This window comes from Meles meles, chromosome 5 (genome assembly GCF_922984935.1).
Source record: "Meles meles chromosome 5, mMelMel3.1 paternal haplotype, whole genome shotgun sequence".
Taxonomy (NCBI): Eukaryota; Metazoa; Chordata; class Mammalia; order Carnivora; family Mustelidae; genus Meles; species Meles meles.
Window position 1 is genome coordinate 74447104 of NC_060070.1, and position 16265 is coordinate 74463368.

General features: G+C 37.1%; 1 protein-coding gene across 11 annotated transcripts in view; it reads left to right on the forward strand.

Annotated features, from left to right (window-relative positions):
• Positions 1–16265, forward strand: part of PTPRK (protein tyrosine phosphatase receptor type K) — a 567969-nt gene that overhangs the window by 451131 nt on the left and 100573 nt on the right. For all 11 annotated transcript variants that reach the window (XM_046004511.1, XM_046004500.1, XM_046004501.1 and 8 more), the window contains exons 11-13: positions 26–131; positions 11945–12218; positions 14987–15023. In XM_046004511.1, the coding sequence (XP_045860467.1) occupies positions 26–131; positions 11945–12218; positions 14987–15023 (417 nt within the window). The remainder of the gene's footprint in view (positions 1–25; positions 132–11944; positions 12219–14986; positions 15024–16265) is intronic.

Here is a 16265-nt window from a genome sequence, read left to right on the forward strand (position 1 = left end):
TCTTCTCTCATTAATCACTTACCAGCTCCAACTTTACCTGACTATGAAGGAGTTGATGCCTCTCTCAATGAAACGGCCACCACAATAACTGTATTGTTGAGACCTGCACAGGCCAAAGGGGCACCAATCAGGTAAGAGGTGGAAAGTACTAGTAATAGGGAAAAACAGCAGGAGAGATGTCTTCTCACAGTTGCTTAACGGTCGATATAGTGGTTCATTTCTAAGAGACATTCAGTTGACAACAGCTGTCAGAAAGGCTTTATTTTGGTTTTGTTTGGTTTTGTTTATTTTTCATTTGGACAAAGCCTGAAGATAGACTTTTAAGAGTGAGGTTTGAAGGGGTTTTTGAGATTATTCATGATCTGAACCATTCTCTGTACTCTGGTTTAAGAGCATTGCTCTTTGATTTTTATTTTTCTCTAGTTCCATTTCATGTCACTTCCTCTGTCGATATCTATGGGATATGAGCTTTGAAGGTATTTGTTAGAAATAAAAAGGGAAAATAACTCCTATCCAATGCATTAAATCTGTTATAATAATTTATGAACGCTTGAAAAATAGGAAGCTTTGAGGAAATAAAAGGAGATTATTTATAATGAATGCAGCTTATGTGACCTTTTAATTCCTAAATTGTTGCTTCTCAGGAATTCCATAGTAAATGTTAAAATTCAATTTGCCATTTCCTTTCGATATTAAAATCTCCCATATTACCCTCATCTTGCAGATTATGAGCCATGTTATTTTCTAGAAGTGATTTGAATTATTCCAATGATTTTAATTTTTCACATTTGTAATGAGATAAATGTCTAAAACTTAAGCAAGTGTCCATGTGAAGCTTGTAGATTTGGGGGATACTTTTATTTTTGTACTTCCCTTGAGAAGTAAATCGAGGCACAGAAATCAATGCAGATATTTCAGAATTGATTCATCTCAAGTTGTTTACACATTCATTGAGAAAATTAATCTTTGTTCTGTGTATAAAATAAATACTTTTTACCCTCTGAGCATATATGAACTATTCAAACAGTCCTATATCATAGGAAAGGAAGACCTTTTCCCGTTTAAAAAAATTTATAATAAAAAAATTATTAAAAGAACTTGAGTCCATAAAGAAAACTCCTTTCTGTTCTGACTTAAAATCTTGGGAAAACCATGCTGGAGAACAAGAGAGACAACTGAATAAACTTGTAATATAAACACTTACGAAGCACGGACTCCTTGAAAATGAAAAGTGCATATATAGTGCTATTCATGAATCAGTGATCTGTGAGTGAGTCTGATTGCTGATCTAGAGGAGAAAGAGAAAATGCCTCCATTCAACATCTTCTTCTATTGACAAGTAATCAGGGTCATTCACATGTTCCTACATGTGATAAAATTTACTTACTAGGTGTTCAGTTCTGCTGTTGCTATTTGAATGAGCTACCAGGTACTTGCATTTATCTTGTAAGACTTAGATATTTGAGTGAATACAGCTTTACTTAGTCTAAATTGCATATACAACGTAGAATGCTGCATAACATAAGTTTCACTCGCTCTTTATTCATTTAATCATTTTATTACACAGACATTAACTCTGTATCACATGCCTGGCACTGTGCTAAATTTTGTAAATTAAAGACAAAATGATCACAACAGAACATAGCCTGTGCCCAGATTTGTCATGGACAATCAAAGGAGTCTGTAGCTTTGTAAATCCTTTGCTTATAATTGGTGTTGAGGAACTTTGTTGAATTAATGAATGTGTTATCAGTAACATGTTTTGAAATCAAAATCTTTCTTTTACTTCCTTTACATTTTCTTATTAGAAATTGTCTAATTTCCAAAAATTCATGTAGGCTGAACTAGTGGCTATACAAAAATCATCCTTAATAACTCTATATCCTTGGGGTACCTGGGTGGCTCAGTCAGTTAAGCATCTGACTTCGGCTCAAGTCATGATCCAGGGTCCCAAGATCGAGCCCATGAGGCTCCCTACTCAGTGGGGAGCCTGCTTCTCCATCTTCCTCTGCCTGCTCCTTGCCTACTTGTGCTCTCGCTCTCTCTTGCTCTTGCTCTCTGTTAAATAAATAAATAAATCTTTTTAAAAAATAATAATTCTATATCCTCTTTCTCTGACACAGAAATGTACTTCTATGTATTTGTTGGGAAGACATTTCACCTTTCCTGGAATTGATTCCCGTGGCTGAGAACTCCCAAATTTTACATAGTAGGAGATTAGGGTTCAAAAATTAATTTACAACCAGGAATACTATAAGAAGAAATAATTAAATTATATATAAACAACTACTTTAAGAGAATGTTACTAACAGGGGAAAAAAATCTGCCTTCTGGCTAATATTCTAATCCCATCTTGTCCATCTGTATTTTACAGTGACTTACTCAACTATCTGGGAGTACCCGTAGATGGGGACCGGGTAGTAGGACTAGACTTGTCTTGTTGACCAGTCTGGCCTCAAATAAGTCCTGCTTCCTTTGTTTTTTGAATCTTCCCAGGACATAGTCCTGTCTTCTTTCCTCTGACCACATTCCTACCTTTGATATTGCTACCATTAACTGGAGCCTTCTCTTGAGGCTTATCTTGTCCAGTGCTCTAAATTCTTTGAAAATGAGGACCCAAATTAAAGTAATCAGTTTTCATAGCACTTTTATGTCTGGTACTTCTAGTCTTTGATTCGTTTCCCATCACTTCTTCAGATTCTTGAAGCTATTTTACTTTTCAGCCAGATTCATATTTATGTCGGTCTATTAGAATCGCTTATCTGCTAATGCTTGTTGCCATTCCACTCAGTATGCGGCCCATGTTCTCTCCTCCCAATAAAAGCTAGACCTATTTACTACCTAGCTAAACCTCCTGAGATCCTACTTCACCATATTAGTAGCCTCTGCCAGATTGCACTCTAAGATCCATTTGTCCCATGGCCAGTGGAAATACCTAAATCATTCTCCTGTGGTCTTCCTAATGTCAAACAAACTCCAGTTCCTGAAGCCTCTATCATGGCACCTTGTTACAGAGAGTCATACATTGAGTTCAGTAGTGTTATCAAGAAAGCCAAAGTTACCAATAGTTACTATAAATGTATTGATTCCAATGATATTCAGTATGCACCAGGGACTGAACTGGATACTTGGGACAGAAATCCACACAAAGTGGTTTAATATGTGCCCTCAACTGTTAATTGCAGACTGAGAAATCAATGAATGATAACAATGCAGTATCCGAAGTAAAATGACAGCAGTTAGAAAAGGTGGAACTAGAGCTGAGTTTTGAAGGAGACGTAAGAATGAGCTCAGCCAAGGGTCGTTTAAAAGAGGGAGGTGGTTGTTGAGAAGACACAATAACCCTCCCCAATAACTGCAAGTGAATGATTGGATATGTGACAGCGTGGTGCATTCCAGAACTGCAGGCAGCTCAGATCATTGAGAGGGGAGGACATGTGGGAGAAGAGAGGTTGGAGAAATAAGCAAAGGCCAGAGGGAGAGGCTGTTTAGTGCCAATCCAACAACTGAAGGTGGCCACAGAGCAACTGAAAGCAGAGACTAGTATGAGCAATTTTATGTTCTTGGAAAGATCACTCTGACAGAAACGTAGAGAATGAACTGGGAGTAAACCAGACGGAAACCAGTCCCAATAAGAGGTGCTGTTGGGCCACATTAAGACGAAGCAGTGGAAATGCACGAGGCTGTGACTCTTCCACGAAGTTTTACACAAGTAGGAGAGTTAAAGCTCTATGAGAAACTGAAGGGAATGGAGACTTAAGGTGAGAAATGGTAGCAATTTTTGAGAAGTGGTAGCAAAGCAAAAAGTCATCTAAGAATTCAAGGGTTGTTTTTTTTTTTTTTTGAGGTTATTAAGTAATAACAAATATTTTTATTTGTTGTATTGGATTGCTATCTAAAACCAAAAAGAAGGCATGCTCTCTTTGGAATGAGTTCTTTGGATGTTAGAAATTATAATATATGTTATATATTTTTTGTATTTCATTCTAAGGCATCATGATGTACACAGGGCAAATAATGCAGCTCTCCGTATCACCTACCACTGTATTCTTCAGTTCTCCTTTAAGACTGGCCTTGACATGTCTACACACGAATATAAACATGTGCAGGACAATTCTGGCAAGTGTGAGGGGTTTTTTTTTTTGACAAAATTAATTTTTGAATATATAATTTTTCTAAAGGCTGAAAGTTGCTATCTGACTTACCTAGACCTTTGACTCTCCTTACCAACATTTTAAGATCTATCTCTAAAACTGGCATCACTCGACAATCATTAGTATGGTTCAGCATGAATATCACCCACATTTAGAACCAGTTCCCTAGAATGCATAATTTATTTTCCCTTTTTTAAAAAACATTTTCCATTTTTCATAAATGGATTCAAATTCTAGCCTGAGTAGATATAATTATAAATTATAGTGTGTAGAATGTCCCACTTATTAAAAGATTGACCCTATGTAGCTGTGTTTTCAAATAATGAACATAGCAGCAGCATATTGCAAAAACACAGGGAAGAGCCCCTCAGTGGTAAACTCAGTTTATTATAAGATGTAACAAATAAATGTGTATTTAACTGCAGCATTTTCCAAATATAAGCTTTATCTATTTTAAGCTGCCAGGAAGCTACCTATTCTAGGGTGACTAAATGTTTACTTTGTAGGTAGAACCCAATTTTTCAATGTATTCTTAGCTGGTAATTAGGAGATAGTCGTGAAATGCAGTCAAAACCAACATTTCTTTGCAGCCACTCTGGAAAAGAGTATGGAGTTTCCTCAGAAAGTTAAAAATAGAACTACCCTACAACCCAGCAATTGCACTACTAGGTATTTACCCAATGAATACAAAAATACTAATTCAAAGGGATACATACACTCTGATTTTTATAGCAGCATTATCTGTAATGGTCAAATTATGGAAACAACCCAACTGTCTATCGACTAGTGAATAGATGAAGAAGATGTGATATGTATGTGTGCATATGCACCACACACACACACACACACAAAGAATATTACTCAGCCATAAAAGCAGATGAAACCTTGCCATTTGCAACAGCATGGATGAAGCTAGAGAATATTATGCTAAGCAAAATGAGTTAGTCAGATGGGGCACCTGGGTGGCTCAGTTGGTTAAGCATCTGCCTTTGGCTTAGGTCATGATCTCAGAATCCTGGGATCAAGTCCAGGCTTCCATTCACGGGGGGAAGCCTGCTTTTCCCTCTGCTCCTCCCTGTGCTTGTGTTCTCTCTCTCTCTCTCAAATAAATAAAATATTTTTTAAAAATTAAGTCAGTCAGAGCAGGTCAAATACCATATGATTTCACTCATATGTGGAATTTAAGAGACAAAACAAATGAACAAAGGGAATAAAAAGAGAAAGAGGCAAACCGAGAAACAGACTCTTAACCATAGAAAACAAACTGATGGTAGGCAGAGAGGGGTAAAGAGATCAGTGAAATGGGTGATAAAGCTTAAGGAGGGCACTTGTGATGAGCACCAGGAGCTGTATGCAAGTGTTGAATCACCATATTGTATACCTGAAACTAATACTACATATAATATTACACTGTGTGTTAACTAACTTTAATTTAAATAAAAACTTTTAAAAAACCACTGTTTCTTCTACAGTTGTATTAGGTCAAGAAATTGTCTGATGCCCAGTGATAGTTTAACAGAAATACAGATTAACATTTATATCTGTATCTGTATTAGTTGGAGTTCAAACACTGTATGTTAGATTTGCTCCCTGGGTCAGTTCACAGATACACAACCTGAAACATTAGGACCACCACCCTCTTCCATTTGCAGAATATCCTTTTTCATCTCAGGAATTTAAAGAGATCAGATAGTTGCACCTGATATTTCTGACTGCTGCTATGACATCGAACTTACTTGAATTCCAGATAAAAATGCTTTGAAGTTTAAACTAAGACAGAAATCATCTTTTTGCCCTATTTTGCCTTCCTTTTATCCTTATATACAAGCTATATGGTCTAAGTAAAATCTCTTAATTTATTCTACAGAACCTCAGTAGGTAGATGTTTTTTACTAACAGAAAATCAGAAGTCTTAACTTTCTAGTAAATATTCTCTCCAGCCCTTTTTTAAAAATTTTATTTAAAATCAGTTAAGTAACATATAGTGTATTATTGGTTTCAGAGGCAGAGTTTAGTGATTCATCAGTTGTATATAACACCCAGTGCTCACTACACCACTTGTCCTCCTTTATGCCCATCACCCTATTACCCTATACTTCCACCTCCTCCCCTCCAGCAACCCTCAGTTTGTTTCCTATGGTTCAGAGTCTCTTATAGTTTGTCTCCCAACCTGATTTCATCTTCTTTTATTTTTCCCAGCCTTTCCCTATGTTCTTCTATGTTGTTTCTTTAATTCTACCTATGAGTGAAATCATACGATAATTGTCTTTCTCTGATTGACTTATTTCATTCACTTAGCAGAATACCCTCTAGTTGCATCCATGTCATTGCAATGGTAAGATTTCATTTTTTGATGGGTGGGTTATATATATAATATTACCCACCCATCAAATACATATATATATATATATATATATATATATATATATATATATATAATATTACCTGATTGTATATATACACATACCGTATCTTTATCTATTGATCTGCCAGAGAACATCAGGCTCTTTCCACAGTTTGGCTGTTGTGGACATCGGTGCTATAAACATTGGGGTGCACATTCCCTTTCGAATCACTATGTTTGTATCCTTTGTATAAATACCTAGTAGTGCAATTGTCTCTGGCCCTTTAAATGACTACAGCCCCAGCTAATAACTTGATTGTGACCTTATGAGAAGTCCTGAGCCAGAACCATCTGGCTAAGTCACTCCCAAAGTTCTATCCCACTAAAACTGTGCAGTATTAAATGTTTATTCTTTTGAGCCACAGTTCTAGGGTAATTTATTTTGCAGGAGGAGATAACTGATAGAAACACCCACATAGGCAGAAACCTTCTCTCCAGGTTTCTCCTTAAAGGGCACATAGGTCTTTCTTGACCACTGCATATAAAATAGACATGTTCAATCCTGTTGTTCCTTATTTCCCTTATCCTGCTTTAGTTTTCTTTAGAGTGCTTACCTTGACATACTGTGTGTTTTTTTAATTCATTTATTTGTGTTTCCACTAGAATATAAACTTCATGAGAGCAGAGACTTTTATTACTGTGTTCATTGCCCTAACCTCTGCACTTTAAGGTTAGCATAGAATGGCACTGAATAGACATCTGATGAATGAATGAATAGGCACTTGACTTGAAAATAGGATAGCCACTATCTTTAGCTAAATACCAGATAATATTTTAATGGAGCATGTCAGTGATAATCACAATAAATATTATAAGACAGTGGTTTGGGGCCTTTTTCAAACCCAGAATTCCTGAGAAATACCGCTGATGGTCTCCTCAATGCATCTGTATCATTATAATTTGTGGGTGGATTGAGGACTAAATTAAAAAAGCATCCCAATTGACTCTAACTTGTACTCTAGTTTCATCCCTGATACCTACCTCCACCTTTAGAATTACTTCCATTGGGTTTAGAAGACAGAGTAACACTAAATGAACTAATCAGAGAAGGTTTTATAGCAGAAGTAGAAAAGCTAGAAGCTCTTCAACAGGATGTTCGGTATGTTTAGTAACAATGGTCATTCAAGTTTGAAATGAAGAATATACAATAGGAGGTAGTGAGACAAAGAGTGGAAGGATAAGGTAAGAGATGTAGTAAGATATTAACCTTAGTGCAAAAAGTATAGATTTTTGACAATGGGAGGGCTCCACATAGTTTTGACAAAGTAAAAAGTTAGAGAAGAGTGATTAATACTCAAAGTGGTGGTTTAGGAAAGTATCAGCATTTTGAAAAATGGTTCTCTTTTGCATTCTTCATGAACAGTTCATGGCATTTAGAGACTGAATTGATGGTGTGATGTGTGGATGGGTAAATGGATGGAGAGAAGTTTGGATGGATGGATGGATGGATGGGTGGATGGGTGGGTCCGTGGAGAACATGAAGAAAAAAATGAGGGCAAGAAAACTAAACCAGTAATATGGAAGTAAAGTTGTAAATATCCCCCTAATGGTGGAAGCAGTGGGAATGAAAAGAAATGGCATATTACAAGGGAGGTAGAACATGGTTAAAATAGAACTTACTAAAGTTAATGCCAGGATTTTGAGCTTTATTGATTCAGAAACCAATCCTACCTCTTACAGAAATAAGAAATCCCTGAGGGACATGGCTTGTATGTTTAAGGAGTTAAGAGATGAAGCACAGGGAATATGATGATCACCAAAATATTTAAGTCTTTACTCTGTGGATCCTGAAAATATTTGCATTAGGTCCATATGAGCTATGGTGGCTGTGCAATCTCAGGAAGTCTGCTCATAAGAAAAATAGCAAAACACTGGAGATAGGAAATTTCTCCTGAAGATTTAAGGACACATTTTAGATATGAAATGAGAGGGTACAATTGTATAATTCATTATTTGCTATCACTAAGAAGTTGCACAACCTAAAACTAAGACCAGATTCTCAGAGGTTTTATTTACTAACGGGTTAAAAAAATATATTAGGCAGTTGTAGGTAATTTTTATTTCAACTTCAACAATTTTAAGCATGAAACCAAGCAAGTTATCTACTACATGTATCATATAATCACTTTTTGAGCTAATGGCAAAATCCCCTTATTTTTTTAGTCTTATGACTGAAGGAAAATTGTATGATAAGTCATCATTTGGCCTCCCAAAAAACTAAAGATGGCTACATACCAATGTCTAATCAAATTAAAGTATAATAAAGTGAAATCATTTTTAGTTTTTTAACATAAAGAAATCATATTTTCAGCATCAAGTGAAGATTCATGATGCCAGTATATTGATTTTAACTTAATCATAGAAATATTTTAGGGATGCCGGGGTGGCTCAGTCGGTTAAGCTGCCGCCTTCAGCTCAGGTCCTGATCCCAGGGTTCTGGGATCCAGTCCCACATCGGGCTCCTTTCTCAGTAGGGAGCTTGCTTCTCTCTCTGCCTCTGCATGCCACTCTGCCTGTTTGTGCTCTCTCTGTGTCTCTCTCTTTTCTCTCTCTCTCTCTCTGACAAATAAATAAAATCTTTTTTAAAAAAAAAGAAAGAAATATTTTAAAACTTTAATTAAATACAAAATATGGGCAGAGTGAATACAACTATTTAGGTGACTTTGGGATATTTTAAATTGCTAGAGTACCAAGCTCAAACAATATTTAGATCCATCTGGAGTTAAGTACCGTTCAGTAACTAGACAACCACAAGGATGGAAAAGCATTGGCCCATTTCATGTAATCAGTCAAATCACTTCTAATTTGATTTCTCATTCCTTATTTTCTGTCCTTTAGCTAATTTGTATTGATAAATAAGAAAGTAGATGGTGAAAACAGACTTTTTTTAAAAAGTGGAAGTGTGTGGCTGGACAACAGCCTGCTCACACAGATTAATCAATGAAGGGAAGAAAATTTCTTTAAAAAAATGAATTTTATCATTTTTAGTTTGGGATTTCATCTCAAATTCAGTGAGCTCTTTCCCCAAGACCAGCTTGCACCATTTCTTCTTTTAATCCTCCCCAGCATCATCAGTTTGCTTTGCTCCTAATAGATGCGGAGAGACAAGCTGTCTTGGATGAAATTCTTTAATTTGGAATGTACAACTTTTGTCAACTATGTAACAGAATCAGTTAAGACTATTTACTAGGTTTTCTGGATTTTTCTAGAGATATGGGATAATGGATGAGAAATTTATTTTTAAGGATTAGGTGAAATGATTAACAGGTATGAGCAATTATCATTATTGCCCAATAGGGCAAGAATACGATGTTAGGCTTGTTTGGGGAGTGTGCATAAAGTACGTCTGTCTGCCGAAGAATATGTATCCACAGGATACGCAGTTGTGTAATATACAAATATAGATTCTAAGTTGAAGATAAACTGAAAAAAAGATTACGTTTGCTTAACACAGCATATGTCAACTGTGATTCCTCTTTCTCTGCAAGGGCTATGCTTATGTATTTCCTGTATTCTATTTTATTTTTTTAAGATTTATTTATTTATTTTTAGAAAGCTAGAGAAAGAGGGTGAGAGCAAGCATGAGCGGAAGGAGGGGCAAAGGGAGAAAATCTTCAAGCAGACTCCTTACCCAGTATGGAGTCTGATGTGGGGATCAGTCCCACAACCCAAGAGTCGGAGGCCCAACCAACTGAGCTACCATGTGCTCCTATTTCATTTTAAAATTGACAGATCTCTGTTCCTTGGACCCCTCCGAGAGCCTGTATCCTGTCAATAGCATTCCTAGGAGCTTCGGGACCCAACTTGTCCAAAGTATAGAGAACGTCCAAAGTATCGAGAACAATGGACTAGGCATGATTTCAGATAACACAGGCTTCTGCCTTAGTTGCTTGCCCAAAGCTAGATTTCTGACATTAATACAATTTCTGCTCTATTTCTACAGGAAAGGCAACAGATAGCAAACCACCAAGTTCTTAGCAATATTTTAATGGAAAATGGGAACTTGAAATACTAGAGAAAAAAAGAAAAACTTTATAAAGCTTCTTTCTTTTAACCTCTGAAGGTTTTCTGTTTGTAGGTATAAAAGAGTTTATACTAAGTTAGAATTTTAGACCAGATTCTAAACCAATATAAAATTTTATTTTTAATTATCATAAATGCAAATTCAGTTTTTCTCTCTCTGTCTCTCTTTTGGTATGTCCGTCTGTCTCTCTCCTCTCTTTGTCTTTCTCCCTCTTCTTTCTCTTTATAGAAGTTCATTAAAGAAAAGATTCTATCCCTGCTGGAGAGTCATTCAATGACTGTTGTCCCTAAATAGAATGAGCACATTTGCCTAGAGACGACCCTCCATACGGCTTATTTCTACTCAATTTACATAAGCAACGACAATGCATTCTTTCTTAATTTTCAGGGATTTTAAATTCATTAAAAACATATAAAATATATGAATAATGCCAACTTTCTCAGGTGTATATTACTTAAGAAAAATTTGCCTGAAGAACATACTACAAGGAAAGAACAATATTAATATACCAGTTTCAGCAATTGATTTAAAAAAAAAACAACCATTAGTGATTAGGCAGACCTTTATTTTAAAGTTGCATTATTTTTTTCTTTACTTTCCTCTGTAAGATAATAGCTATTGTGGAGAAGTTTTGAGAATTTTAAGAAAGGTATTAGAAGGTTTAGGTTCGAGCTTTAATAGGGCAAATGCCATCTGTTTCTACAATTTGTAACATTTTATTATTAACAACGCTAGAAGAAGGAAGCAGTCTATTTCAGTGGCGAGGACAGATTTCTGTCCATCTGTGCCCGTGTTGCCGCATGCCACTCGCGCTTTCGATCTGCATTGCTCTGAGCCAATGTTGATGCCGTGGCAAGGTCAAGAGGTGGAGAAGCCTGTCAGAACATTCTGTCTCTAATGTGATGAGAGCCCCACACCGGCGCCCGAGCCCCACCCTGAGGCACTAGTTCTGTTGGGCCTCAGAGCGAGGCCTTCTGGATGATGATCTCAAAGGAAAATGCTAACTTTAAATATTTAAAAATATCAAATAACTTAATCTGTTACGTGTCTCTCGTTAATGTCAGATCTCTTAAGAAGGAAGCTCATTTCTCAACATTAAAAAATATGTAGAATTCTGCAGTGATTTTTCTTACTTTTTTCCCAGTTTCTTCGTGTCTACATTGAGTTACAGGGAAGGAGAATCCCCACGGAATTCTATTTTAGTGCAGGATAGCTGGGGGAAAAAGCATGCAGTGGGTTAAACGGACTTTAAAGACTGAAATGTTGCATGTTAGTATTAAATACCTCTTTTTTTTTTTTTGAGAAATCTTAGTATACAGAATCTCTAAATGTGTGCCTTTTTTTTTTTCTTTTTCCAAAAAGTGCTTATCAGATTGTTGTGGAGGAGTTGCACCCACACCGAACGAAGAGAGAAGCTGGAGCAATGGAATGCTACCAGGTCCCCGTTACATACCAGAATGCCCTGAGCGGGGGTGCGCCATACTACTTCGCTGCGGAACTGCCCCCAGGGAATCTTCCAGAACCCGCCCCATTCACAGTGGGTGACAATAGGACCTATCAGGGCTTTTGGAACCCTCCTTTGGCTCCACGCAAAGGATACAACATCTATTTCCAGGCAATGAGCAGTGTGGAGAAGGTGAGCTTCCTTCAAAATTTGCTTTTTCACTGCTCTGAGGAAAAACTGCAGTTGAATTTTATAAATACCCTGTAGCATTTGTCAGGGGGAGAAGAAAAAAAAAAAGAAAGAAAGAAAGACGTAGGGGAAAAAACACACCCGTGTGTAGGGGGTGTTGTTCCTGTTCCCAACAGTGTGTACAGTTTTAGGCGGACTGTCAGGTGGAGGAGCCCAGCGTGTTCCGTGGCATGGGATTCCTGTTTCCTAGTAACTGCTTCTCCTGCAGCCTGCTTCAGGAAAGCCCACCAGAACAAGTGTGAGCAAAAGGATTGGAAAAGGTGGGTGTTCTGCTGCTGGGACTCCAACCCCAGTAAATACTAGGCATTGTTCTGTCTCCTTTGCTCAGTGGTGGCACACTTCAGAAGATTAAATTTACTGCAGGATAAACAGAATGTGTGTTCCACAGCAGGCTAATAAACCCTTATAAACTTTTCAGAGGGTACCAGCCAAATAGTAAATAACAAGTAACAATCCTCTGATTACAAAGTAATAGGATGCCTGTGGTATATCTGCCAGAACCTAAACAGAAGGCTGCCTGGAGATGGCAGGGTGCTGTGCCATTAGAGAAGTCTGTTTTCCATTTCCCTGGTTGCCCCTCCTTTTCCCATTTTGGACACAGTTGTTTTTGAACACTGCCACTGATCCCAAATGAATATTGAAGAGGAAGACACAACAGGAAGATAGAAACTACCAGTGGTTCCATATGGGGGGAAATAACCTGGCCTTCCATGCCTCGTGCTATTTCTCTTTGAAAGATTTTCTTTCCTAAAACTTATTTAAATTTTTTTTTTTCAGAGAGGGATAAGAAAAAACAATGTCAAGAATAGAAAACTCCTACAATTTAAAACCCAGTAGAAGACTGGCATTTTTGTGTACTTGTGGCTATATAGGAAGTTTCTGGGTTTGAGTAATTGAGTCCCTGAGGTGGGTTCCTGGGAGATATTGTGAAATAGGTGATAGCCAATTGCAACAGTCATATTATACCTTGGAATAGTTGACTTACAAGACATAATCCAATTGGATTTTCTGATGAAGTCATGAGAACTTATGGTATTGATTGGCTGCTTTCTAATGAAAGCTCTATCTTTCTGCTTACCCATATTCCTTTGCCAGTATATGGCGAAGAAAAATGCAATGGCATCTTCTAGGATGTACTTCAAAGCCATGGGCTGCCAGTGGTTGAAAACGTTATTCTTATCTCTTCTCTAGTTTATTTTTACGTAAGTGGGAGTCTTTTGAGGCAAGTTGGCTGCCTGCCTCCCACATGCCCATCATTCCACATCACTGGTACAACTGGGCTGCTCAAAAAAGAGAAGACCATGGAAGTTATTGTTCCATTCTGAGTATAAAGTAGCATGGCGGTAGAAAACATAGTTCTGCATTTGCGTATTCATCTTTAGAGATATGAGTGATTCTCAATTAACTTTCGTTCCTGGGTCTGTAGTATAAGGGGAGTGTTAATGAATGTTACTTATAAAGGATTTTCTCTGGCACTCTTTAAAAGCCTTGATATGAATGTTCTCTTCTAATTGTTAGTATATCTACATGTGGTTTAATCAAAGTAGCAACAATATATCTCACAGTTATCTTGGCAAATACTTTCAAGATGAATGTGGTTCCTACCAGCAGAGGCTGGAAATCCTGACAGAATTAACAGCAATTGCTTTTAGGAAATAAGAATCCCTTTGGGCCTTTGTAGGAATGTGAAACAATCTCCTGGAGCGGACTGTAAAGGCCTCAAGTCACAATTAAGTAATAGAATGCAAAGTTTTATTTTTAACTACTAATTCCCCCTTAGTGCTTTGTTTTGTATAATTAAGAGAGAATGATAAACTCTTGGCTTATCAATATATAGAACTAGTCAAGGTGGAGTTACAAGTACCTCCTAAAAACAAATAGCCTGTGTTTTGTTCAGTGGCTTTACCATCTTTTCCAGCCTCTGGTATGTTCAAAGATACGAACTGAAGGAACTAAGTCCTGGAGGTGTGTGGTGCGGGCCTAGAAGTGCAGTTCACCACGTAGTGCCACACCACCCAATTAAAAAAAAAAAAAAAGAAAGAAAAGAAAAACAAAACAAAACAAAAAAGAACCTGAAATAATCTTTGTCCTCTCCCATTTCAACTTCGCCTTCCTCAACTCCATCTGTCTAGCAAGAGTAGGAAAATAGTCCCAATGAGAAATCTTTTTAATCCATAATAACCCTTAACAGCGAAATTAAAAAGGAAAAAAGAACAGATAAATCATACTGCAGCCATGATGCAACTTTTGGATGATCTTTCTAACTACTGTCCTTGAGCTCAGTAGTCATGCCCGGGATCCAGGTGAGGGTATGGGATGTTCAGCTTTGGTCTGAGTCTACAGCTGTGTTGTGGAAATAAAGTTGGTGCCTGGGTCTGATTTGTATTTGCTTTGCAAACGCATATTTCTTTCTAATTGTTTAAAAAGTACCGTAAGTACAAAGACAGTGCTTTACTACATGTCCCAGACAGGATAGCCTGTTTGATTACAAGATAAAAACAGGACACCTGAATTTTTAGAGAATACTGAAACCATTTTAAAAGTTCTTACTTCAGATTTTTTAAAGATCTCTCTGAGGAAACATTTCAAAAATAAAATATTCCTTGATATTGCAATTCTGCTCTTCTTAAACCTAATTTATAACCTGGGATTATGAAATAGGAAACATTGTCTATACACTGACTGTTCTCTTTCATATTTCACTCCATCAGGAAACTAAAACCCAGTGTGTACGAATTGCTACAAAAGGTAAGAGGTTTGCCTTTTTTTTTTCCTCCTGAGATTCCATTCGCCTGCTTTTTAAAATGAAAGAGCTTTGTTTCCCGCTTCAGGGCTAATTAAATGTGGCACTTCTATTACAGAGTATTTGTAGTAGGGCCCAGGTACACTGCCAGCTGAGTTCTCTGACTCACTTGGGTGTCTTTAGCACCTCATGGGTGCTACTTTCCATCCTCTGGTCCTTGACGGGAGGAATTCTGTTGTGAGGATAGAAAGGATTTAGAAAACCTTAGAAGGGCTCATTTCTGCCATTTAGTGTCTGAAAGGTCTTATGCTGCTGATCAACCAATATATTAGGAAAAGCTCAGCAATATCAGCTCAAAAGAGCAAGTTGCTTGTTTAAAAACCTCTGTTACTTTCTGTGGTAAACACTCAAGACATTAATTGGAGCTGAGCTAGTCCGTGCATGTGTAAGAGCAGAGATGTGGAGACCGATCCTTAACTTCCTGAGTCGCGCAATTCAGTTGAAACTATTTTGCCTTTCTTTAACTTAAGAAAATGGTTTTAATCCAGTTGATGCCAAGGAATTAGATCTGTGATGGCTGACGACTAGGGTAATCTTGCTGATGTTGCATATTACAGCTTAGTTGCCTAGTTTCTTTAGGGGGAAACATTTCCATCTTTGAATGGGTATGTGGAGTTCAGGTATGAGAAAGTCTCCTGCGTTCACTATGTTTATAATCCTTCATTGAAGAGTTCTTTGTGCCAGTGAGAGAGAGGGCTATTTAGTGTATTCTATCAAAAGAAACAGGAAAAAGCTGTCCCCATGCAGACGTGGGACTCCGCACAGGGTTGGTACTCTGGGTGGTTTCTGCCAAAATTAGTATTAAACCCACATTCATGAGCAGTAGTTGATTCATTTGGGGTAGAAATGAATGGCCATATTCTGTTTGTACTGGCATCTTTCCTTTCATCATTTTTCTCCATTTAACCATCAATCTGCTCAATTAAGCATTTGTGTTTTACTCGTGATTTGTAAAGGCAATAAAGAAAGACTTTTCCCTTGACTCATGAGAAGTAATAAAAAAGCTTCACAGAAAAAAAATGCCTTTTTAAAAAAAATTTAAATACTAAGTCTCCTCATAATTTTAAAAATTAGGCAATATTTAATGAAGGGGAAGAGAATATATACAGATATATATAATGTACAGGCATTTATTTTATTTTAAAAGCTTAGCTTGTAGATCAAAAAGTTAGGGTTCAGATTTTAGA